Source organism: Mercenaria mercenaria, unplaced genomic scaffold (genome assembly GCF_021730395.1).
Source record: "Mercenaria mercenaria strain notata unplaced genomic scaffold, MADL_Memer_1 contig_3587, whole genome shotgun sequence".
Classification (NCBI taxonomy): Eukaryota; Metazoa; Mollusca; class Bivalvia; order Venerida; family Veneridae; genus Mercenaria; species Mercenaria mercenaria.
The window spans coordinates 26,360-52,384 of record NW_026461740.1 but is presented as its reverse complement, the minus strand read 5'-3'; the positions used below and the strand labels follow the sequence as shown (position 1 = coordinate 52,384).

The 26,025-nt window shown below is 34.0% G+C and overlaps 1 protein-coding gene across 1 annotated transcript in view; it reads right to left on the bottom strand.

The window, feature by feature from the left end:
• LOC128553206 (uncharacterized) overlaps positions 1 to 26,025 on the bottom strand; it is a gene marked incomplete at both ends in the record, with an annotated part of 65,728 nt that overhangs the window by 14,131 nt on the left and 25,572 nt on the right. Inside the window, 4 exons of the mRNA XM_053534328.1 lie at positions 2,092 to 2,331; positions 3,620 to 3,868; positions 11,079 to 11,315; positions 17,320 to 17,538. Coding sequence (XP_053390303.1) covers positions 2,092 to 2,331; positions 3,620 to 3,868; positions 11,079 to 11,315; positions 17,320 to 17,538 — 945 coding nt within the window. The remainder of the gene's footprint in view (positions 1 to 2,091; positions 2,332 to 3,619; positions 3,869 to 11,078; positions 11,316 to 17,319; positions 17,539 to 26,025) is intronic.

The window sequence follows — 26,025 nt, the reverse complement described above, 5'->3', positions numbered from 1 at the left end:
TGTAAAATTGCCAAAAAGGGTTATGGAACCTGCATATCAGCTCATGACAATAGACAACTGTGTGAAGTTTCAATCAATTCCAATTAGTGGGTACTATGATACCAGCTTACATACAAAGCCTTAACCAAAAACTAATGAGATACCAGCTTACATATAAAACTTAAACCAAAAATTACTAAGCCGAAAAGGGCCACCATTTTGTATAAAGTCAAAATAGAGTTCTGGAACCGAGCAATGTAAGTCAGTTTATCACAGTGAATAAGTGTGTGAAGTTTCAATCCATTCCCATGAGTTCTTACTGAGATACCAGCTTACATACAAAAACTTAACCCAACTGAAACGCCAATGCCGACGTGGACGCAGACGCTGACGCATAGGTGAGTCAAATAGCTCTACCTTTTTTTTTTGAACAGACGAGCTAAAAATAAGTTTCAAAGCTATATGCCTTTAAATGATAGTCACATGTACTTGCACGCAAAACTTTAACCAGCATTTTCTAAGTCTACAAGGGGGCATAATTTGGCCAAAATTCAGAGTCATGGGACTTGACTCAGTCAGGTTGGTATTGTTCTAGAAAAAGAAAAAGTAAGTTTCAAAGCTATATGCCTTAAAGTGATAGCCATATGTACTTTCATGCGAAACAAGGAGTGACGCTGACGCCGACACAGACGCCATAATAAAAAGAATAGCTAGACTATGAATAGTCGAGCTGACAATAAATATGTTTGAATTCATTCTTTACCTGTGATTCATAGTAGGCAGTTGTCGGTTAAATGAAGTGAACTACAATCAATACTGGTGTAAAATCCAGTTACACTATTTATGTTCACCAGTTGTTTTTAAAATGAACAAGAGCTGTCCGTAAGACAGCAAATCCTCGGCTTTTCGAACTGTTGTCCCAGAAGCAGGAATATTACCCTAAATATGAGTATCTACAGAGTTTCAATCCAGTATCTGCATTAGTTTCGGAGATAGTAACATACGTGCAAAACTTTAACCGGAAATTTTAAGTTCACACGGGACATAATTTGGCCAAAATGCATGTCAAAGTTATTGGACTTGATGCTATATCTAGTTTTATAACCCTGAAGATACAGTAAAGTTTCAATTCAATATCTGCATTTGATTAGGAGACTGTAACTTGCATGCAGAACTTTAACCAGGATTTTCCAAGTCCAAATGGAGGCATAATTTGTCAAAAATACATGACCTAGTAAGGTTTGGTAACTGACTTTGAAAAGAAAAAATAAGTTACAGAACTATATGTAAGTAATAGCTATATGTACTTGTATGCAAAACTTAAACCAGAATTTTCTAAGAAAGAAGGGGGCATAATAAGGCCAAAATGCATGTCAGAGTTATGGCTCTTGATGCTATCACCTAGTTTTATGACCATGAAGGCACATGTGAAGTTTCAATTCTTTATCTGCATTAGTTTAGATAGTAACTTGCATGTAAAACTTTAACCAGGATTTTCTAAGTCCAAAAGGGGGCATAGTTTGACCAAAATACATGTCAGAGTTATGGACTTGACCCAGTGAGGTTGGTAATTGACCTAAAATGAAAAAATAAGTTTCAAAGCTATATGCCTTTAAATGATAGCTTTATGTACTTTCACGCAAATCTCTAACCAGAATTGTCCAAAAGGGGACATAATTTGGCCAAAGCGCATGTCAGAGCTTAGGCTCTTGATGCTATGACCTAGTTTCATGACCCTCGAAGACACATGTGAAGTTTCAATTCAATATCTGCATTAGTTTTGGAGATAGTAACTTGCATGTAAAACTTTAACCAGGATTTTTTAAATCAAAAAGGGGGCATAATTTTGCCAAAATACAGGTCAGAATTATTGGACTTGACCCAGTGAGGTTGGTAATTGACCTAGAAAAAGAAAAAATATGTTTCAAAGCTATATGCCTTTAACTGATAGACATATGTACTTGCACGCAAAACTTTAACCATGATGTGACGCCGACGCCAGGGTGTGTAGAATAGCTAGACTATTCTTCAAACAGTCGAGCTAAAACAGTATAATAACCTGTATTAAACAAAACATAACCAAAAATCCGAAATAATATAAGTTATAATTACCTATGTTTTTTTCCATTGTTACAAGTGCTGTATTGTCTTCTGTCAAATGATATGTTACACTCTTTGGCCTTGATCCCATGTTTGACTCGAAGAAGTCAAGTAAATCAAAACTTGGTGAGGTGTGGACAAGACCCTTTAACAGTACTTTGGTCTCATAAAATGGAGGAGGGTGATGCAGTACTGCGGTCAATGTGCAATTTTCAATGACGTGCTTTCTTCTTTTTGTCACAACCTTAGCATCTAAAATATTTTAATATTTTGTAAACGACTGAATGTAAAAATGTGTTGAAAATATACAAAGAAGCATATATCGTACAGAAAATTAATGTAAATTTGTGTTCCTTATTCTTATTAACTGAAATAGGTTCAATTTTCCCCAACTGGATGCAAACAATATTCCCAGTCCAAAGAAGAAATTACCATTCGAAATGAATTTTAAAATTCTTGCATAATGAGTTAGTTTTGTCGGCTAAAGAAATCACAAAAATTGTTGGAGAAACTAATCCGTTACTATTTTAGTAACATGGCTGTATGCACCTCAATTAAAATTAAATATATGATTTTTTCAGATTTTTTTATGTTTTGTAAGTAAAACCTTTTCAAGAAACTTAGATACATTACCATTCGTTGAATTATTTTAGTACCAAAACATGTTGATATGTTCTTACACCACTAAAATCTAATTTTTCATATTCTTTTTAAAAGAATAAACTAGATATGTGTAAAACAATTTACTTCACAAATCTACAAAAGTAGTAGTTTTTAACTTATTCCATTTGCTTATTTGAGTCATATTTCGTAAAGTATACACGTTTTGTGTCTACAAATTATATTATCTAATAGTTACATTCCAAAATACATTTCCTTTCATGAAACTTTATTCAATGATTTCTTTGAGATCTACTGACTCCACAAGAGTATTCAAGACTGACAATGCTGTCGGCATACATTAGGTTGATGGCCACAAAATATTTTTCCATTGACTTGAGTGTAATGACTTATTAACATCTAAACATAATTCAACAAGAGCATTCATAGTACCGTAATACAACACACAAAAATATGAATAATGACTTTTTGGTCACCCCCTGTTTACATTAGTGGCAGTTAGACAGTTTTTCAATATAAATCAAGTATCAAGTATGTCAAAGTGTACTATCACATCGATGCAAATACTGCCAAATAAAAGTTTTGAAAACAATCACTTGTTTGGTTTGTATTTCATGTGATGGGATATTACACAACAACCACTGACAGTTGATGATTGTGTCTTTTCTGAGATTCCTAACTTCAAATGTATCCAACACTTGGTTAATTTAAACAATGTGAATTAAATAAGCATTTAAGCAGAAAATATAAGATATGCATCAGGTTTAGGTATAAGAAAACATTACTGTTTAAAGTAAGCCTGGAGGCAATGTCTTCAGCCTAGTGTATGTTTTAATAATAAAAATGACAACTACTTAACACGATTCATTTCTAAAATTATTCAATCCCTTACTTTTTGCCAAAGTAATAAAAAGAAAACCTTCTGCCTTCCGGAACTTGACTAATGCTACACTATTATCTGTTGTTATGTATGTAATGCATTCTATTTCTCCACCTCCAGACCTTTCGTATGTCTCGAAATAAAGCTGAAGATCTTGCTTGGTAATCTCCTGTGTAATTCCCTTGACTTTAATGGTTTCAATCGGCATACAATTTTCGATATTTTTTCCCAAAACAGACACAGTTATTTCAAATTCACGGTGATCATGGTTTACCACTCTGTCCGCCACTACACAGTAAAGCATAATTGTACATTTTTCTAAAAATTAACAGTATAGTAAAACATAACTGTCAACAATTTAAATATCAATGTCTAGTTTTTATGAAAACAAACCAAGCCAGTATGAATTATCTCAAACATGTTTAGAAAAGGGACTCTAGACATAAAACACAGAAACATCTGAATTGCACTGAAGCAGATTAAATTTCTTAATACTTTAGAAAAAATTCATTAAAACTTATACATGGAAACTGTCCTACAAAAATCACAGAACCAGCTAAACGAAATTTCAAAGGAAATATAAAACAAACAAGAGGGCTAAGATGGCCCTTGGTCGCTTACCTTACCTGTGTAACACATCATAACAGCGTAAATATGTTTTACCAAGTGATTTCATAGATGCATATATTCTGACCAATCTTCATTAAGATTGGACCAAAACCGCGGCCTCCTGAGTACAAACAAGCATTTTCTTTGATTTGACAGTTACCTAGTTTTTTCCCCGCATGACCCAGATTCGAACTTGTCCAAAATGTCATGAAAACAAACATTCTGATAAGTTTTGGGAAGATTGGAGTGAAAAATTGGCCACTAGAGTGTATACAAGTTTTTCCTACGATTTTACCTAGTAACCTAGTTTTTGACCCCATATGACCCAGTTTTCAAATCGTTCATGACTTCATGATAACAAACATTCTGACCAAATTTTATTAAGAATCAAAAATATGCCCCTCAGGTGTAAACAAGCTTATTCTTTTATTTGCTCTGGTGACCTAGTTTTTGACCCCACATGACCCAGATAAAAATTCATGCGATATTCCATACATACAAACATTCTGACCAAGTTCCATGCACATCAAATGAACAAAATGTGACCCCTAGGGTGTAAACAAGCTTTACCTTTGATTTGATTGAGCGACCTAGTTTTGACCCCATATAATCCAGTTTCAAACTTGGTCTAGAAATCATCAAGATAAACAGTCTGACCAAGTTTCATGAAGATAGGGTCATAAATGTGGCCTGAAGAGTGATAAGAAGCTTTTCCTTTGATTTGACTGGGTGACCTAGTTTCTGATCCCATATAACCCAGTTTATAACTTGGCCTAGAAATCATCAAGATAAACATTCTGACCAAGTTTATGAAGATATGGTATAAATTAGGCCTCTAGGTTGCTAACAAGCTTTTTCATTGATTTGACCTGATGACCTAGTTTTTTAACCGACATAAACCAGTTTCAATTCAGGCTTAGAGATCATCAAGATAATCGTTCTGTGCAAGTTTGTATCAATAGCATACATGAAACTTCTGTATGGCAGAAAGGGCCAAAACAGAAATTTTTTCTCCTTTCAGGGACAGTAACTCTAGAACCCATGATGGAATCTAGCAAGTTTTCGAAAGGAACCGGGATTTTATTGTGACATAAGTTGTGTATAAGTATGGTTAAAATCAAATATAATATTTCATTTTTATCGTGTTCACAAGGTAAAATTACCAAATTTTTGCTCTTTCAGGGGTCAATAAGAGGCCGTAACTCCGGAACCTATGACTGGATCTGACAGATTTATCATGGAATCTAGATTTATTGTTGTTTATTGCAAATCATTGTCTCTATCGTGTTCACAAGCCAAAAATAGCAAATTTTGGCACTTTAAGGGGTCATAGCTCTTTAACCCTCTTTAAGTTGCGTGCAAGTTTGATAAATGTCAAATAAAAATGTTGTCTCTATCGTGTTCAAAAGGAAATTGTGGACGGAAAACGGACGGACTGACGATGGACGGACGAACTGACGACGGACGATGGAGAACGGACGAAGGGTGGGCTAACAAACGGGCCAAGATGTCGCTAAGGCTTTCAGCTGACCTTAACCATTGCGCTGTATTAAGTATGTAAAACATTGATCATGAAATATGATAGAAATGACCAAGTGAATGGGCAGTTTGACATTTCCATTTGAAAATATCGCCTAAATAAATACTGGGTCAAGGTACATTGTTTCATAATGGGTGTCAATAATGTAGAAATATCTCGCTTTAAAGTCATTTTGCACTTTGGATGCAAGATTTCCTTGTAACTCTATGTTAAAACATGGTTGCCTGTGACAGCCCCAAATTCAGTCCTATAACTTGAAAATAAAAAGCACTATTCAAATTTTAGGTACCATTTCTTAACTCTGAAAAAACTCTAAAAAAGCTGACCTTCCTGGCGGTCTCAATTTAATTCAAGGGTCAAGCTTGAACAGAATTTTTTTAATTGGGACCACTTATCAATACTTAATATTCAATATCCAAGGAGACAACTAGCAAACGATTTCCTTAAACAGCATATTAATTCTATGAAAAAGACATTCAGACTAAAACAAACGTTTGAAGCAAATCCATTTAGTTACAGCGAGAAGTATGAAAACGCATCAAAATCAAGCCAAAATTCTAAGTAAAAAGGAAATATAATTCATGAAATATGTGTGCAAGAGTCATGCACCTTGTGTCATATGATGAGGATAATTATGTGAAAGAATTGTTTTAATTTTTGAGTCAAATTCATTCAGTAATTACAATGATTAATTATAGAGCTAAGTGCACCAACATTAACCTGAGATTCCAAGTACAAAGGAGGCAAAATTCGTGAAATATTGGTGCAAGAGTTATGGCACTTGAATCTTCTGATGTGAGTGATGATGTGGTAAAACTATTTAGTTTAAATCAGTTTGGGTACAACAGATATAAAGTAAAAGTGCATCAAAGTTCCAATGTGAAATTTCGAGTACAAATGGGGACATCGCACAAGATATTGGTCCCAGAGTTATGGCGCTTGTGTCAAATGATAAAAAAGGGAGCATATTTCATGAAATATATGGTGGTCACAGTTGTGGCCCTTTTATAAAATGAACTTGATGATGATGTGGAACAAAATGTTTTAAGTTTGAATCAAATTCCCTCTGTAATAAGAGAGATATAGTAACAAGAACTGTCACAGGAGACGAAACGCTAAACTATTTCGTTGCTAGCAAGTGAAACTGGGCACATCTGAGGAAACTGGAGCTGTCACTGGAGTGTTCGATGACTCCAATGGCGGATGAAGATATTGCAAAATAGCTTGAGTCTGTGTCAAAAATATTAAGTAATACGACAGTTAAAGATAAAGTGTATCAAAACATTATGTAAGTATAATTCTGAGCAAAAAGGGGCATAATTCATAAAATATTGGTGCAAGAGCTATGCAACTTGTGCCATATGATGTGGGTGATGATGTGGAACAACTACTTTAAGTTTGAATCAAATCCATATCGTAATAACTGAGATAATAGTGAAAATTCATCAAAATTAACCTTAAATTCTAAGTAAAAAGGGAACGAAATTCATGTTAAATTGGTGTCAGAGTTATGCATCTTGTTTCATATGATGTAAATGATAAGGTGGAACAACTATTTTAAGCTTGAATCAAATTCATTTAGAAATAAATGAGAGAGGGTAAAAGTGTATCAAATCTTGAACCTGAAATTCTAAGTGAAAAGGGGGATAATTCATAAAATATTCGTGCAACAGTTACGGCTCTTGCGTCATATGATGTAAGTGCTAATGTGGAACAACTATCTTAAGTTTGAATCAAATCCATTTAGTGATTACTGAGATATAGTGAAAGTGCATAAAAACTTTAACCTGAAATTCTAAGTATAAGGGAGGAGATAATTCATTAAATATTGCTACCAGAGTTATGGGCCTTGTGTCATATAATGTGAGAGCTACAGTTAGTTTGAACCAAATCCATTTAGGAATAACTGAGATAGAGTGAAAGTGCATCAGAACGTTAAGCTGAGATTCTAATTAAAAATTGGGCATAATTCATTGGAGTGAGAGTTATGGTTTTTGTGCCATATGATGCGTGGGATAATAAGAAATTACAATTTTAAGTCTAAAGCAAATCCATCAAGTAATTACACAGATATGGTGAAAAAAGAGGAAGTGTAAAACAAGAGCTGTCGGAGCTTAGCAACGCTCGACTGTTCAACAGCCTTGTCAATTGAGTGAATACAAAAGTCGAAAAAGGGTCATAATTATGACAAAAATGCAAAACAGGCTATGGAACATGCAGAGCTTATGACAGTAGACATGTGTAAGAAGTTTCAATCCATTCCTATTAATGGGTACTGAGATACTAGCTTAAAAGAATTTAACTAAATACTGCCAAGTTGAAAAAGAGGCATAATTTTGTAAAACTGCAAAGTAGAGATATTGAACCTTTGCACTGCATGTCATATCATGACAGTGAAAAAGTATGTGAGTTTCAATCCTATCCCATTAGTGAATACTGAGATAGCAGCTTACATACAGAAACTTAACCAAAAACTGCTAAGTCAAAAACGGGTATAATTCAAAAAAGAAAAACATGCAAAATAGAGTTATTGGACTTGCACAGTGCATGTCAATTCATGACAGTAAACAGGTATGTACAGTGTCAATCCATTTCCCATAAGTGGATTCTGAGACACCACCTTACATACAAAAGCTTAACCGAAACTTGCTAAGTCGATAAAGGGGTATAATTTTGTATAAAAAAGCAAACTAGAGTTATGGAACCTATGCAATGTAAGTCAGTTTATCACAGTGAATAACTGTGTGAAGTTTCAATCTATTACCATACGTGGTTACTGATATACCAGCCTACATACAAAAACTTAACCAAAAACTGCTAAGTGTAAAAAGGGGCAAAATTTTGAAACAAAAATCAAAGTAGAGTTAAGGGACCTGCACAGTGCATGTCAGATCAAGACAGTGAACAAGTTTGTGAAGTTTGAATTCCCATTGGTAAGTACTGAGATATCAGCTTACAAACAAAAACCTGACCAAAAATTTCTAAGTCGAAAAACTGGCAGAATTAAAAAAAAACTAGAGTGACGGAACCTGTGCAATATAAGTCAGTTTACCACAGTGAATAAGTCTGTAAATTGTAAATCCATTCCCACAAGTGTTTACAGAGATACAAGCTTACATACTAAAGCTTAAACAAATTATGACGCCGATGCACGGGCGAGCTAAAAACGTGTACCAAGGTGGGGAGGAGGAAAGAAGCCGATGCCATGGTGAGCAGGATAGCTCTCTGTATACTTCGTTAACTTGAGCTAAAATGCATCAAAATGTACCATAAATTCTTAGTAACAATGGGGCATAATTCATGAACAAGAGGGCCCTGAAGGCCCTGTATCGCTCACTGAAGAAAGATGATCACTAGGTCACATTCATGGTCACTGAAGTCAGTTTAAAGATTAGTGTGCTGTACATGTCATCAAAATTTCAATGCTGTATCTTAAAAAAGTAGGTCAGTAGGTCAGTAGGTCATATTCGAACTTGACCTAGAGATCATCAAGGTAAACACTCTGATTAAGTTTCATGAAGATAAGTCATAAATGTGGCCTCTAAAGTGTTAATAAGCTTTTCCTTTGATTTGACCTTGTGACTTAGTTTTTGACCCAACCTGACCCATATTTAAACTGGACCTAAAGATCATCAATATTTACATTCTGATTAAGTTTCGTAACGGTATGGTCATCCAAGGTTTTATTAACACTACCATTCTGAACAAGTTTCATTAAGAATAGGCCAAAATTATGACCTCTAGTGTGATGACAGTTGACGACGACAGACGACCAAAGACGACGAACACAAGGCGATCACAAAAGCTCACCTTTAAATACTTCGTGTTCAGGTGAGCTAATAACTGGTGACAGAGTTATGAACCTTGTGTCATATGATGTGGGTAATAATGTCAAACAACTATTTTAAGTTTGAATCAAATCCATAAAATAGTAACTGAGATAGAGTGAAAGTACACCAAAACTTTAGCCTGAAATGTTAAGGGGTATAATTTATAAGATATTGGTGCAAGAGCTATGACCCTTCTGCGAGATTACGTGGGTTATCTGGGTCAGGTGGGGTCAAACTTTTGAAGTTTGAAACGAATTCATAAATTAATTACAGAGATAAAGTGAAAAAATAAAATGTGCATCAAAAATATGACAAGGATGTGGACGCAGAAGGACGCCGACACAGACGCAAGGTAAAGTATAAGAGCTCTCCATACTTTTTGTATACTTGAACTAAAAATGCGACGAATTCATCAAAATTAATGAAAAGAAATATTCATTTTTTCTATTCAACTAAATGCAGTCAAAGCGAACATTTTGAAACAAACTTGAGAGACACAAGCCATATTTCTTTGACTACTACAAAGATTAATCAATGCAGTGAAAAAGAATTAGTCTTCCGGAACACACAGAATCTCTTCTAAATAAAACCAGCTGGAGACAGAAGTGTTAGTACACTTGACAATGGAAAGCATGTCTTGACTTCTATTTTCTATGTCTAATCTCAAATGGGCTGGATACCAAAGCATAAGAGTACTATTCCAATTTTTTGACAGCAATTAGATGATTACTCTATAATTTTAGAACACTGCTTAGAGAAGTTAAAGGAATATGGCTATGCATACCAGGATGCTACAGACTAAGCTTTGTATAATTCTAACGGGAGGTTTAAAAAAAGATGCTGTTTTAATAACAATTGGTGATACATACACCAGACCTCTATCCGTACTAACAGCTCACTTTAAATCTTAAACTGGTTAAATTTACAGAACATTTTATAAGAGACCTTATCAGAAAAAAATACTAGAAATTTGCATCTGAAAAAGGGAATGACTCCTTACACCATTTCATTGTTGTCTCCTTATGGCAAAGACTATGTAAACGATTTAAAACTAAATGTGTGGCAATACTGCACTGGGTAAGAACTTTATAATGCTATTACAGGTTTGATGAAGATCTATAAAGTGAGAAAGGTGCCGCACTTTGAACAAACTCGTTAGAGGACCTAATGATACAACAGACCAAGCTCGATGGCAATTCTTGAGCGGTTCATGAGAAGAAGTCGTTTAAAGGTTTTCTTTCTATATTTGGCGCTGGTGCACAGGCTTATAAATCTGAACTTACATCAGGACGCTACTGACCAAGTTTGGTGTAATTCTTCTTATATTACACAAGGTCTGAATTTAATATATCAATCCAATTCAGGAGTGATCAATATTCCTTTAGCTTATGAAAAATGCATGCTTAATTAGCGTATACCTATATGCACATTAATAAGAAGAAATGTGGCGTGGATTTAAACCAGAAATAAATTACTTTAATTAGGTTTTACTACTTAAAACAGTTAAACATAAAGATACCTTTGTGTGTTTCAAACATAAAATATGCAGCTGTTTTAGAATCATCTGTAGAATGTTTGACTACAGCTCCGCCTCCAGATTGTTTTTCGTTCTTGAAGTAACATAACATTTTCTCCATTTCAAGTTCAGTATTGGTCGACCCAATGACTTCAATAGTACATATACTAGAATACTTATTAATTGATACTTCTGTGTTCTTCATTTTGACTGCCTTCTCTCGTAAAATAATTTTTGCCTCTGAAATTGGTTTTTACACTGTAGAATTATGCAATTAGTTCAAACTTTGATATAAAATCAAAATATGCAGTTGTATGCAATTTCATATAAATACCGTAATTTAAGTGGTAATTCGTTTTAAGTAAACGAAATAGAAAAAAAAATAAAACTTCACAGATCGCTCAGCACGACCAATACAAAAATGTTGCAGGCTCGGTTTGTTTGAGCCAGTTCATGGACGGTACTGGAAATGCATGCTACCGTCCACACCCTCTAGCCCCGGGTTGAGTAGAACTCAACATTTACACATGCTAAAAGTACAAAAAAAACAATTTAGAGACATCCGAAGATGTATTCAAACGGCGGTGAACATGGAACGTTAATGATACACGGGTTGTGGCGTGTAATTCCATGAAAAGCGGCGTTTGGTCCCCAGATGAAGTAATAGGTTTGCCCCAAACGAGAAAACAATGGGCAGAACTAAACTGGAATTTAGAAAGGGGATCTGAGGTTATGGAGCCTGCATATCACAGGAACTGTCAAAAGACAAAATTAAAAAGCAGGCACCATATCCATAGGATGATTATACAAAACCCAAAGCTATGAAAACGGTAGTATTGGAACCACCCAGGCCGAAACGGTCATGCTGAGAAACTAAACAGTATCAATAACACAACATAAAAGTCGTGCTGAACGATCTGAGAAGATCGAAATATAATAGCCCTGATTGAATGTACGGGGGGGAGACATTTTACGGCCGCCACACGGCACAAACAACGCTGCTGTGATAATAAAATATACTGCAAATGAATTTCTCGGGTTTTCATTAGTTCACATGCACGTTATATAAACCGTATACCCCGTGAGGGATTTTCCCCTTCTGCGGGCCCCTCTACACAGACGGTATATACGGAAAGTAAATATCGATTTTGATTGGCCGTTGCGCAAGGCCATTTGTCAGTTTACATTAGAAACAAAATGGCGGACGTCTCTCAATTCGGAAATTAATTCACTGATTACCCATCTTTGAGCTAGTTTTATATCAATCATGGAGTTATTTTATATCTTAAATAAATTTTACTTTCTGGGAAGATCGTCATTTTGTGGTTATTCATAGGAGACATAGAGAATTGGGATTTCCGATCTTCACCGAACACCAATGATGCATTCTATTTCTCACTTACCACAACAGAAACAATAAAAGCAAGTATGAAAATATAGAACTATTTAAAATGCGGGAACTGACGTCCGTAAGCAGAAGTGACGTCATGACATTTCAGTGACGCACAATAACAAAGTTCCGCTTTAGTTTTATCGATTGTAGCGTAACGGTACGTTCTTATCATAAAGTAACGAAATTTGAATCGAGAAATACACTATAAAGAACGGAGAGAAAAGATAAAGGTACCTGACTTTTAATTATTTTACATAAATAATATGTGTACTTAGCACATGAAGTAGTCCGTCACAGGAGTGTAGGATAACCCATGTGAGATAAGATTTTCCAGCATTTCTAAAAATAGAGATTTTTCTGTCCGATAAGTGAGAAAAAGCAGTACGAATTATGTTTGTCTTGCCAATAATGTCAATATTCACCAATTTAACTGATTTAAACAAGCACTTAACTTAACTTAAGCTTGAGTACAACGGGAACTAAACGACTGGTCACTGAAGATAAGTCTGCTTAGTCTGTATAAACTAGTTAAATAAACAGAATGATTTACTCTCATTACATATTCAAATAACTAAAGGGTATCACTTCATCAATTTATTTCTAATAAACAATAACAAGACAGTAGATCTACTGCAGTAAGCAAATTTCATGATTGGAGTATTATTATTATTATTATACCAGATTTATATAGCGCCCTTTTCATGATCAATTTCACGTTCAAAGGCGCTTTACATAGTTCAAATGCAGCCACACAGGGCGCATAATTCATCCTCTACTAGTACAGGCACAGAGCGATCTGACCAGAGGGACAGAGTAAGACAAAGCCCCCACGGCAGAGAGATCAGAAATCAGATACAGGCTTGTCCGGATAACTTAGCCTAGCTCGTTTCGAATAGACAGCCTGGTTCTTTAACGTGCCCAGTGTATAGCACTGATACACGCAAGGATTGCCTGGGTTCCTGACCAGTACACCTCTAGTTGGATGGGAAACACTGAAAAGCGTTTCTGAAAATTCCCGAGTAGCTGCCGGGGATCGAACCCCCGACCTAAGGATTGGAAAGCCAGTGTGCAAACCACTGAACTATCTGTCCACCCAGTAAAAAATTCAATACAACAACAAGTTTTTTTTAATAAAATGAATACAACAGCAAAAACAAAATTTAAGAGGAGTTTTTTTAAAAGCAAATTTAAAGCAGCATGCCTACAGATTTGGCTAAAAAATCAAGAAAAAATGATGACCGCGTTGGGAATCGAACCCCGGTCACGGCGGCAATAAAGACATTTTCCCATTGTCGAAACCAATAGCGCTATAGCTGAAGAAGTGAATATTGACTCCAAAATATTATTAGTTATAAAGGTTTTTGACGGATATACGGTAGACATATAGACTGACTGTGATTCATATAACCCGAGGCGTATATATCGTCAGAAACCTTTATAACGAATATATAATATTGCAAACTTGCGTCAAATTTTGGTCTCAGTAGCAACGATTTTCTTTATTTTTGACAAATATTGCTATTTTTTCCAATTCCCCACTTGATGCCTCAACCGCACCTTGTTTTCCGTGCGTTTCCGTAAGAGACACGAAAACATACGAAGATAACGGTGGGTTTGCATTTTTTTCGGTTGCGGAAGAAATTGGATTAGGTCGGTGGTTCTAGCAAAGTGCTCGCTCGTGATGAGATAATGCACGAATGGGCACCTGGGGTCTTCCTTCACCATTAAAGCCGGAAAGTCGCCATATGACCTATCTTGTGTAGGTGCGACGTTAAATCTCAAAGAAAATAGAAATGGAAAAATAAATGTTTTAAAGAAATGTACAGCTAGTTTCGAGTTTCTCGAGTAAGAACTTGGACTGTAGTAAAGGATAACTGAAGTAACACTTGCATATTCGTTGAATATTATATCTCAGCTTTCAGCCTCTGGTCAGGTGTACTTTTAGCCTGAACACGTAACAACAAGTAGAGTGAATATATGAATATGTCAATGATGTGCATATAACGTGGAAATCTAGGAAAGATCAAATGCTAGATGTAAGGTCATCAAAGTGCATTAGCTTTACAAAGCTAAAACACGAATATAAACTTAACTACTGATAGCTAATACTCAATTTAAATGAAGCACCAAACTATAAATAAATTATAAAGAACAGTGTCTAGTCGTCCGTAAACTGGAAGTTTAGCCTGTGCTCTAGCCGTCCAGTAACCGGACACATAGCCTGACCTATAAGGATTTTCAGCTGTCCGATAACATATTTTTGATGACTTTTGTATTACTCTGTTAAAATATTTTACTGTTATTAAAATTAATTCAGATAATTATGTGATACCTTCATTTAACCAATATTTGTGTAAAAATGATGCTGCTCATAAATTGCTGACAATGATAAAAATTGTTAAAGGTAAAGGTTTTCATTTTTGTTGTTGTTGTTATAATGTTATGTCGAGAAATGTGACAAATACAAGGTTCAGAATAATGTATAGATTGATGCCAATCCCTCTAAAATATTAACTTTATAGAATACCTATGCACTTCAGTCGCATTTAAAAGTAGTTTTGAAAAAAATACTTCGTGTGGTCTTTGAAATAAAATAGTCCTTTTATATTTAATTGCAGGTATGTATAGCCAATGATGATGATACTCTCTGGCCAATTACTACCAAAGAATAACCTATTCACAGAAACATGGCACCTTTCACACATATGGAATGGAACATTTTTGTTAACACGCAACATAAACTTTGTCATCGACCTTACATTACGACCAGTGGAACAATAATGGTATCATAAATTACACCATGTTAAAAACTCTTGTCTTCGGTCTTGCTGCAGCCGGTCAGATTTTGGATATAATACATGTATTTCATAAAGCCACTAACAGGACAGTACCTGTTGTCAAATTAACTGTGTCATATGGCATAAGACCTGCTAAGTCATTACTAACACTTGACAACCGGGTTGGCAAAAACCCGGGTTTTAAGCATATTGTAGCCAAGTGGGTAATACTGGGAAAACCCGGGTTTTACTGGGCAATAGTGCTCAATATCGGGCAATATAATTTTAAGTTCAAACTTCAATATACATGTATATTTCAACACTAGTTGACTAACAGCCCATATAGTGATAGCAGTGACACCTGCATGACTAGTGCTATAATATCTATAAAAATCTTTTGAATAAACTTTATTATGATGATGATTGAGCAAATATTGAGCAAGATTAGGGGATTAAAAGTAGAAGTGTAAACAACTTAAATCTAGCCATTTTACTCATGAAAATCAGTTTGGACCACATTGTCATTTCTATTATATAAACATAAAACCTAATTATATATAAGGACCCTGTGTGAAATTGTTCTAATGTTATTGCAGATGATTAAAGACAGATTGCAAAATGTAAAGACTGTGGCACTGTGGTTAGTTCCAATGAAATGTTATGCTGCTTTAGTCAACTGAAAGGGTGTTTTCAAATTTTGGTATTATTCAGACACACCTCAGAAACAGACTTAAGATCGAAAAAAGCTGCAAAACTTGTGTTCAGTTACAGAATGCTTTGAGAAAAAGAACTAGACTAGTAGACTATCATATATGTTAAGCAAAATCTAGTTGTAACCTAGCGAGGTCTAACTAGAAATGTTGAAAGGTGTTTACTTAACTTTCACATGTGTAAAACAAAACATAATTTTGCTAATAAAACTGTTCTGTCAGCCACCTATCAATTCACCAATGGTTCCAAAGTAAGAAAACTTAATGTAAGAATTAGCTCACATTTTATTACATAGAAATCAACTGTTTTGTTAAAAAAGAAATAGAAAAACTTCTTATTGCCCAGTATTGCCCACTTCATTCATTTTTCGGAGTATTGCCCAACCCTGGAAAACCCAGGTTTTCTCAGGCGGGTTTACCCACCATGGGCGGGTAGTTGCCAACCCTGCTTGCCAACAAATATATTTATTGCTTTTTTATGATTAGATTTTTGTCGAAAAATATGCATAATTTCTGCAGCAGAGCCTGGACTCGCACAATATTATTCTGAGAAAGAACAAATTCATATTTCTGGATGCAAAGCTAGTTTTCATTACATACACAGAACTATTCGTACAATTGTTCTGGTAGATTAAATAAATAAGTTCTTTAACAAAAGCAAAATTGAAAATTTTGATATTAAAAGATCGAAACAGTGATGTTACAAATGACGTCAGGTACCCGATACGAAAATTGCATGCCAGTACAGAAAAACCTGCTTAAGCGGTCACTTCAAATCAGCAGCCAATCTGTCTGAAGCAGCCTGTGTCTCTATTTCCTAAAATCGTAACACAAGTTCTTACTCGAGAAACTCGAAACTAGCTGTAAATTTCTTTAAAACATCTATTATTCCATTTCTAATCCAATTTCTTCGGCAACCGAAAAAATGCAAACCCACCATTATCTTCGTATGCTCCGCGTCTCTTACGGAAACGCACGGAAAACAAGGTGCGGATTGAGGCACCAAGTGGGGAATGAGATAAAATAGCAATATTTGTCAATATACGGAAAATCGTTGCTATTGAGATCCAATACGCAAATTTGCAGTATTACAAATTCGTTATAAAGGTTTCTGACGGAATATACGGTGGGCTAATATCATACAAACATGATAGAATTACCAGTCATTCATTTTGATTATTATAAATTTGAGTAGGAAAAAAGGTTTTTTCAATCTCTGTATTCTTAAAGTTCTTCTTAATATTGGCCATATCAGATTTGTTTCAATATTCCACCGAGATACTTTATTCCTTTAATTAAATATGTTTTACTGGATTTCCTTAGAATAATATGCAATATAACCATGACACTACTTTATAACATACCTGACACTTTGAATACTTCCACAAATGCACATGAAATATCACAGTAGATTTCAACTTTCTTAATTTTGACACCATCAAACTGATCTTCGAAATACCATTTCAAAAAATCTTTGTCAGTACCAGCTGGAACATTCGACAGCCATACTTTCCGTTCGAGTTCTTGCTCCACTTGCAATTTTTCGACATTGTTATTCTCCGGTATCTTGTGGTAACGTTTATCTAAAACAAGGTAAACTCTTATGATTTTTCTTACAATAGCATTGCAATCATGTGTCTACTAGCAATTTGCTTACAACAAAGGGTCAACATAACAGTGAATAAAACTGATTCAAAGGGAAAGAAGCATTTATTCCTCCAAAACTCTCCTTTGAGTACTTAGTAGTAATCAATGACTGGACAACTTGGTACTTTGAAAATTCAACAGCCTTGTCAAATGAATGAATACAGAAGTTGAAAAAGGGGCATCATTTTGTATAAATCCGAAACAGGGTTATGAAACTTACATAGTGCTTATCAGCTCACGACAGTGGACAAGTATGTGGAGTTTCAATCTATTCCCATCAGTGGATACTGAGATATCAGCTTACATACAAAAACCTAACAAAAAACTGCTAAGTAAAAAATGAGCATAATTTTGAAAAAAGAGGGTTATGATGACCATGGATTGCTAACCTGAGTAACATGAGCTACATGTTTCCAAGATGAAACTGATGCTAAAACATTTAAATAGTAGGTCAATAGGTAACATTCATGGTCAATGAAAGTCAGTCTAAAGATCGGTGTGCAAAACTGTTCAATGTCATCCAAATTTAAAAGCTGTATCTTAGAAAAAAAGTAGATCAACAGATCAAGGTCAAAGTTAAGTGACCCCTACTTAGGGTTATCAGATAATTATAATTATAATAAAAACAGTCTAGGAAGTATGTTCAGATATTTTTAAAATATATTTTCCTACATAACTCATATAACAAGTGACCCCCGGAGCAGGGCCTCTTTTCACCCCAGGGCATTTGAATAATCTTGTTAGAAAACCACTTAGCAATACTACATACTAAATACCAAAGGCCTAGGCCTTGAACTTTCAGATAAGAAGATTTTAAAAGTTTTTCTTAAAAGTCTATGTAAAACTTGTAACGCCCGGACGGGGCCTCTTTTCACCCCATGATTTTAATTTAAACAATCTTGGTAGAGGGCCACAATGTAATGCCACATAACAAATATCATAGGACTAGGTCTGATGGTTTCAGGCAAGAAGATTTTTCATTACAAAAGTCCGTGCAAACTTGCGACCCACTGGATGGGGCCTCTTTTTTTCCGGGGCATAATTTGAAAATGTTTGATAGAGAACCACAAGCCAATGTAACATACCAAATTTCAAAGGCCTAGGCCTTGCATTTTCAGACAAGAAGATTATTTTTTAAGTTTTTTTTTTCTATATAAGTCCAATAGTATGTAAAACTTGGGACCCTGGGGTGGGGCCTCTTTTCATCCTAGGTTAACTAAAACTGTCATTGGAGTGATGAATACCCCCACAATACGGGATCTTTTTTTTTTGTTTGTTTTTTTTTGTTTTTTGAGGCCCCATATGGGTAACCCCGTTTATTCCTTTACATACATGAAACAACAACATACACAGGCTATCATCCAGTATACAAAAGCAATGCAATAAAATGCAAAGAACACAATGAATAAATATAAGTTTCAGTTATTAAATCATGTTTATCAAATATGTATCGATTCAAATATAATATTCCATATGTATGTAGAAGGATTTTTTTTTAAATGAAAGATGTGATGCTGATTGATGAAAATGGAAGGGGATAAATAAGAGAAGAAAAAAAGGGGGCGGGATCGTTTCAATTTAAATTGAAAATCTGTATTCGATTTATGTTAAGAAAGAATGCAATTTTGGGGTGGCTAAATTTCAGTTAAAAAGACCATTTGGATTCATGTTTATCTAATCTGTCTTTCATTAAAGCTATTTCTTTTTCCAGGGATATACGCGAATATAAATAGTCAAGAAACTGTTTAAAAATTGGAATTATCTTCCTATATTTCATTCTAAAAATGAAAAACTTGCATAATATAATAACAAAATTTATTGTACTTTTTATTTTAGTATTTCCTATACAGCCAAAACAAACATCTTCAAAATTGACCGTATAGGGGATATTTTTAGTTTCGAAAAAATTGTTAAGTCTATTCCATAAAGCCTGCACGTGCTGGCACTCCCAATACTGATGCTCTGTTGTTTCAATATTCATATTGCAGAAATCACATAGATTACTGGAGACCAGTTTACATGTATATAAATATTTGTTTGTTGGTAACAAACGCATTAAGAATCTATACTGAAAACTTCGAAGTGTTGTATCAATAGTAGTTGTAAGCGGTACTGTATATATACGCTTCCAGTTAATGTCACGATTTTCAAAAACATCTTTCCATTTGGTTTCTGCTTTTATGTCTTCAATGGGCATACATTTTATTTGAATTTTAAATAGTAATTGATTAGGTTTATCAATAGTTTTTATTTTATTAATTAATGTATTGTATTATCCCTATTATTATTAAAGAAATTTTGAGTCATATATTTTATGCTGCTTTTTGGAATACTCTTTAATAATCTAAAATAGTTAAGGTAATCATGTTTTTCTAAATCTAAATTTGTTTCGCTTCATTAAATCCGTAAAAACATTTTTGCCGAAAGTCGAACAACTGTTCTATATATTTTATATTTTTATTATACCAATTATTCCAGAAAATTGTTTTGTTTTGCATTCGTATTTCCGAGTTATTCCATATAACATGATTTATATCTTCTCTTATTTGGTTGTATTCGTGACTAATCTTAAACCAAGCAATTAGAATATCTTTTAAGAATTCATTTTTATTGCAGATAAGATCTATGTCATCTTTATTTAAGTTACATTCAAAAACTAATTGAGCACCAAACTTTTCAAAAGTATTTACGTAGAATAGTTTCCAGGGACCTTTGTTCTCGTCACATATAAGTCGTTTTACCCAACAGGCTTTTATGGAATGCAGAAACAACCTAATATCTGTTAGTTTTAACCCTCTTAGTTCATAGTCCTTAGTTAAAACCTTACGTTTTATTTTCTAAGATTTATTATCCCATATAAAACTGAAGACCGTTCGGATAATATCTGTTATAATGTTTTCTGATGGATTCGGCAAGACAGTAAAGGGATATATGAGTTTTGGCAGAGCAAACGTTTTTACTACAGTCACTTTACCTAAAAGAGTGAGTTTTCGGTGTTGCCATTGTTTTAAACAATTTTTGAATTCTTGTAATTTCGGCTCAAAGTTTAATTTTATATTTGATTCCCTGTCATTATAAAATGTCATACCAAGGGTTTTTGCGCTTTTTGATGTCCAAATGAATTTTTTTTGTTGTTGCGTATTTCACATCTGAGTTTTTTAATGATCCTACTCTAAGTACTATTGTTTTTGTTATATTTAGAGTAAGTCCAGAAACATTGCCAAAATCGGTTATAACATCTATTAATCTTTCAAACGATTCTTTATTACCGTTGTTAAGATAAGTTGCATCATCTGCAAAAAGTGTTTGCTTTATTTCAGTATTCCCTATATTGATTCCTTTGATGTGTTCATCTTTTCTTATAGTATTAGTTAATAATTCCATGCAAACGATAAACAGCGAAGAAGAAAGAGGACATCCCTGTCGAACCCCACGTTCAATTTGAACACTTTCTGATAAAAGCCATTGTTAATAATCAGACTGGTGATATCACTATAAAAGAGCTTTACCCATTTTAGGAAAGACTGTCCAAAATTGAAGTGCTTTAAACTTTGCAATATAAAGTCATGGCTTAAACTATCGAACGCCTTTTCATAATCTGAAAACAAGAGAAGACCAGGTAAATTTTGTTGATTGAGATATTCTATAATTTCAAAAATAAGGCGCACATTTTCTCCTATATATCTTCCCTCCATAAATCCAGTTTGCTCATAACTTATAATATGTGGTAAAAAAAATTTTAAGTCGATTAGAGATAGTTTTTGTTGCAATTTTATAGTCAACATTAAGTAAACTAATTGGTCGCCAATTCGCTAGTGAAGTTTGGTCTTTTCCAGATTTGGGTAATAATGTTAAAATACTTTGTTTTTGCAGGTCTGACATTTTTCCCTTCTCGTACGAATAATTAAAAGCGTTTATGAAGTATACCTTAATGTCTTTCCAAAATATTTTATAAAATTCTGTTGTAAGACCGTCAGAGCCTGGACTTTTATTGTTTTTCATGTCAAAAAGGGCTTTAGTACATTCCTTATCTGTAAGTTTTCCTTCACATATACATTTTTCTTCATCAGATAATTTCCTAATAGATTCATCAAAAAATTTATTGTGGACGATTTCAGCTGCCGTTTTCTATGTAAGTTTTTATAAAATTTAACTTCTTCGTTTAATATTTCTTTTTTATCATTTATTTCTTGTCCATCGATTACCAATTTTGTTATATTCTTTTTTTTCTGCATTTATTTTTTCTAGGTTTGCGAAGTACTTAGTATTTTTTTCATTGCCTTCAATATTTAGTGCTTTAGATCTGATTATAATGCCATTCACTTTTTTATCGTACAGGTTGTTTAATTGTTCTTGTTTATCTTGTAAGCTTTCTTTTATTTCTTTTATATCTATGTTTTTGTAGTTTAATTTCTAAATCTTTAATTTCTGTTATAAGTTTAAGCTCTTGTTCTTTATCTTTTTTCTTCTTATTGGTCGAGTATCGTATCGAAGTGTTCCTTATATTTCCTTTTATTAATTTCCATAGGACATCAGGCTGTGCTTCCGCATTGAATTCAGCAGTATCAGAAATACTTTTTCTTATTAAAGTTTGAAAGTCCTCATTTAATAAAAGACCATTGTTAAATTTATAATAACCAAGTCCTCTTTCAATGTTACCGAGATTTACCTTAAGTATTACTATGGAATGATCTGTCTTGAAACCGGGTTTAATCACACAGTCATCTGTTAAGCTGCATAAATATCCGGAGATAAGAAAAAAATCTAGCCTACAGAAAATTGGTGGATTTGTATTTGAATGCCAGTATAATGATAGCTTGTTTTATTTAGGTATCTCCAAATATCAATTAAATTTAATTGTTGTTGTAATAAGTTCAGTTTACGTCTTGATTTCACGTGGGTGTCTTGTCGGTCATTTTTCTTATCATCATTTATATCGAGTACTGTGTTAAAATCTCCTCCTATTATAAAGTTTTTGTCATTACTTTCTAGTAAAAAAGTTTCTATTTTTGAAAAAAAGTGAATATCATCATTGTTCGGACCATATACATTTAAAATTATAAGATCATTATCATTAATGTTTACTTCTAACGCAGATAATCGGCCTTTAACTATTTCCGTAAAATTAATTACCTCATATTTCTCTTTAATATTTAATAACACGGCAATTCCTTCTTTATTGGAATGTATGCCGCTAAAAAATGCTTCACCGTTCCAGTCATTTTGCCATATTTTACTGTTTGTGTTAATTAGATGATGTGTTTCCTGTAATAAGCAGATTGATACTTGTTTTCGTTTTCTTGTATTAATAAGACTCCTAACGTTCATTGACATTATAGATGTTGCCATGATAGACCAAATGAATGGTATTGAAATACATTTTTAAAAATGGAAACTATCATATCTAAAATGGTAAGGGAGATAATCTTGAAAAGCGTATTTATGAGTAGGTCACGGGTAGTGACCCTTTTCAATGCCTAGTTCATGTCGTATAATCATTTTTATAGATATTTTGATAAGTTTATCAAGAAATGTACTTTAAGGTACAGGTAGATTAAGCTATTAATGTTTTTACTTTTTCCCGCTTTTTCCTAAAACAAAAAGAAGTATACAGGTCTATTTTAGGCAGGTTACAAATATCAACAACGAATGTATTAAGGGTAAATGGTAGATTGGAAGTTAAACCCCAGATATTCAAATTTAACTGCATATAATGTGAAAAGGTGATGATCATCATTATTTCCGAAATGAAAAATACATATTATACCTAAATTAGTTATAATTACACATACATATACATGTATTGCTATCAAAAGTATTTGTATATTGTGAACATTTAACAAAGCGTCTTAATTCAACCTTGATTTATATCATTATATTAAAACCTATTACATGTATACAATATTGATGTTCAAATAAGTTTCTTGTGACGTAGAGTAAGGCTGAAATTCTTACATGAATTTACATCTGCTTATCACAACTGTTGTACAATTTTAACATTCAAATTAGGTTTCTTGTTGCATCAATTTAAGTTCAAAGAGTAAAAGAAAAACTCGTCATTTCTAATATTAAAAGACAGTTTGATTTGATAATATCTATTGCTTAATGCGGTCAGTGTATAATAATATATGAGTTCTTATTAAAATTTTCTGCAAGAAGACGTGTATAAGTGTTCATAATGATACGTTGTGATGTTTTTTTTACATCTATACCAATGCGCTCCTTACGACGGATACGCAAATCCTTTATATAGAAAATATTCCGTGCACAAAAAAAAGCAACATAACAACAAAACAAAACAAAAGAAAAAGAAAGAAAAAACAACAGTTGTACACTTTCTCCGACGGGATCTTGTCACAAGAATGACAACCATAAGAAAGACATGGCCACAAGAAGGTGCAATTTAAATCAAACTTGACCTGTATTTTATGAAGTTACACCTGTGTACCAAAATCTATCTAAAACAGTCTTTCGTTAGTTATTTTCCGGCAACCATGAGTTTGACACATTTTAAGTTGGAAAGGAGCCAAAACTACATATAAAATTGGTGGTTTGTAGCCAAAGTCGAACTTTACCTGTATTTATGATGTTACACCTGTGTACCAAAAACATTTAAATCTGCCAAGAACTAGTGACAAATTTCAAATAATAAATAATAGTGTATCAAAACACAATAAAAGTATAATTCTAAGCAAAAATGGGACATAATTCAAGAAATACTGGTGCAAGCATTAGACACCCTGTGTCATATGATGTGGGTGTTGATGTGGAACGACTTCAAGTCTGAAACAAATGCATTTCGTAATAGCTGAGATATAGTGAAAATGCATCAAAATTAACCTTAAATTCTAAGTAAAATGGGCATAATTCCTGAAAAATTGGTGTCAAAGTTATGCACCTTGTATCACATGATGCGGGTGATAAGGTGGAACATCTATTTTAAGTTTGAATCAAATCCATGTAGTAATAACTGAGATATAGGTTTCGGGACAGGATGGGACCGGATGCAACGCGATGCGATGCGAAACAAAGAAACTGACTCCTATATAACCCCGCCCTCCCACCCCCACATGTTTGGTGGGATATAGTAATTTGAACAGTCTTGGTAGAGGATCACAAGGCAATGCTACATACCAAATATCAAAGGCCTAGGTCTTGTGGTTTCAGACAAGAACATTTCTTTCTTATACAAGTCTATGTAAAACTTATGACCCTGGAGGGCCTTCTTCTTACTTACCCCCAGAGGCATAATTTGAACAGTCTTCATTAGAGGACCACTAGATGATGCTACATGTCAAATATCGAAGCTCTACGTCTTGCAGTTTTGGACAAGAAGTTTTTCCTTTTTGTTCTGAGTTCTAAGTTGAATTCAATATTTTCAACAATGTTAAAGAGGATCATCTAAGGAACATCCCTGTCAAGTTTCATCAACATTGGCATGCTGGTTAGGGAGGATATATTGTTTAAAGGAATGTGTGGACAGACGATGGATGGGCTGACGCCGGATGGTGAGCGATCACAACAGCTTACCTCAAGCACTTTGTGCTCAGGTGAGCTAAAATGCAAAATAGAGTTATTGGCCTGTACAGTGAATGTCAAAACATGACAGTGAACAAGTGTGTGAAGTTTCAATCCATTCCTACTAGTGGGTACTGAGATAGTGGGTACTGGTATTGGCAATAGGGATTAAAGGACCTCAAGGTGAGGGGTGCAGTTATGACTGTTTACAATGAGGTTGCTATTAGTATTATTGTCATTTTTATATTGTTATAATAACTAATATTATTATGTACAACGCCACTGAATATATCATTGTATAAAAATAGGCGTTTAATCAAATTATTCAGTTTCAGTTTTCAGTTTCAGCTTACATACAAAAACTTAACCAAATCGGTTGACGTGGACGCTGCAAGTACAATTTTTTCTACCTTTTTTTGAAAAGTCGAGCTAAAAATTACTAACATTCGGATGAGAGTCCCGTGAATGGGTACTTTACACCAGGCATGGTAAAGAACCAGGAAAGCTCCTGGAATTGGAGCGTCTGCTGCATCTTGCACTATCCTCGCATTAACATTACTAACAGTCTTCTGGAGGAGTCACCCATACAAACAAACATGAATACTAATTTATTTCTTGAGTATTACACTCAGTACTCATGAGTATTTTATGAGTTTTACTAAATTTTATACCCAAACACAAGCATTCACAAACATAATATTATACTTCTTCATCCTTCAGTTCCACACCTTTCACTCTTAAATGATAGTAACTGCTCCATTGTGTGTTTGTGTGTTGAGGTTATTTACCCTCGCCACCAGTTAAAAACCACATGGGCACATCAAAAGAGGATACGATGCGAAAATCGTGAAGCACAGTGCATGTTTAGTGATTGGCCCCTCTACAGTTAATTGCTACGCTTTCCT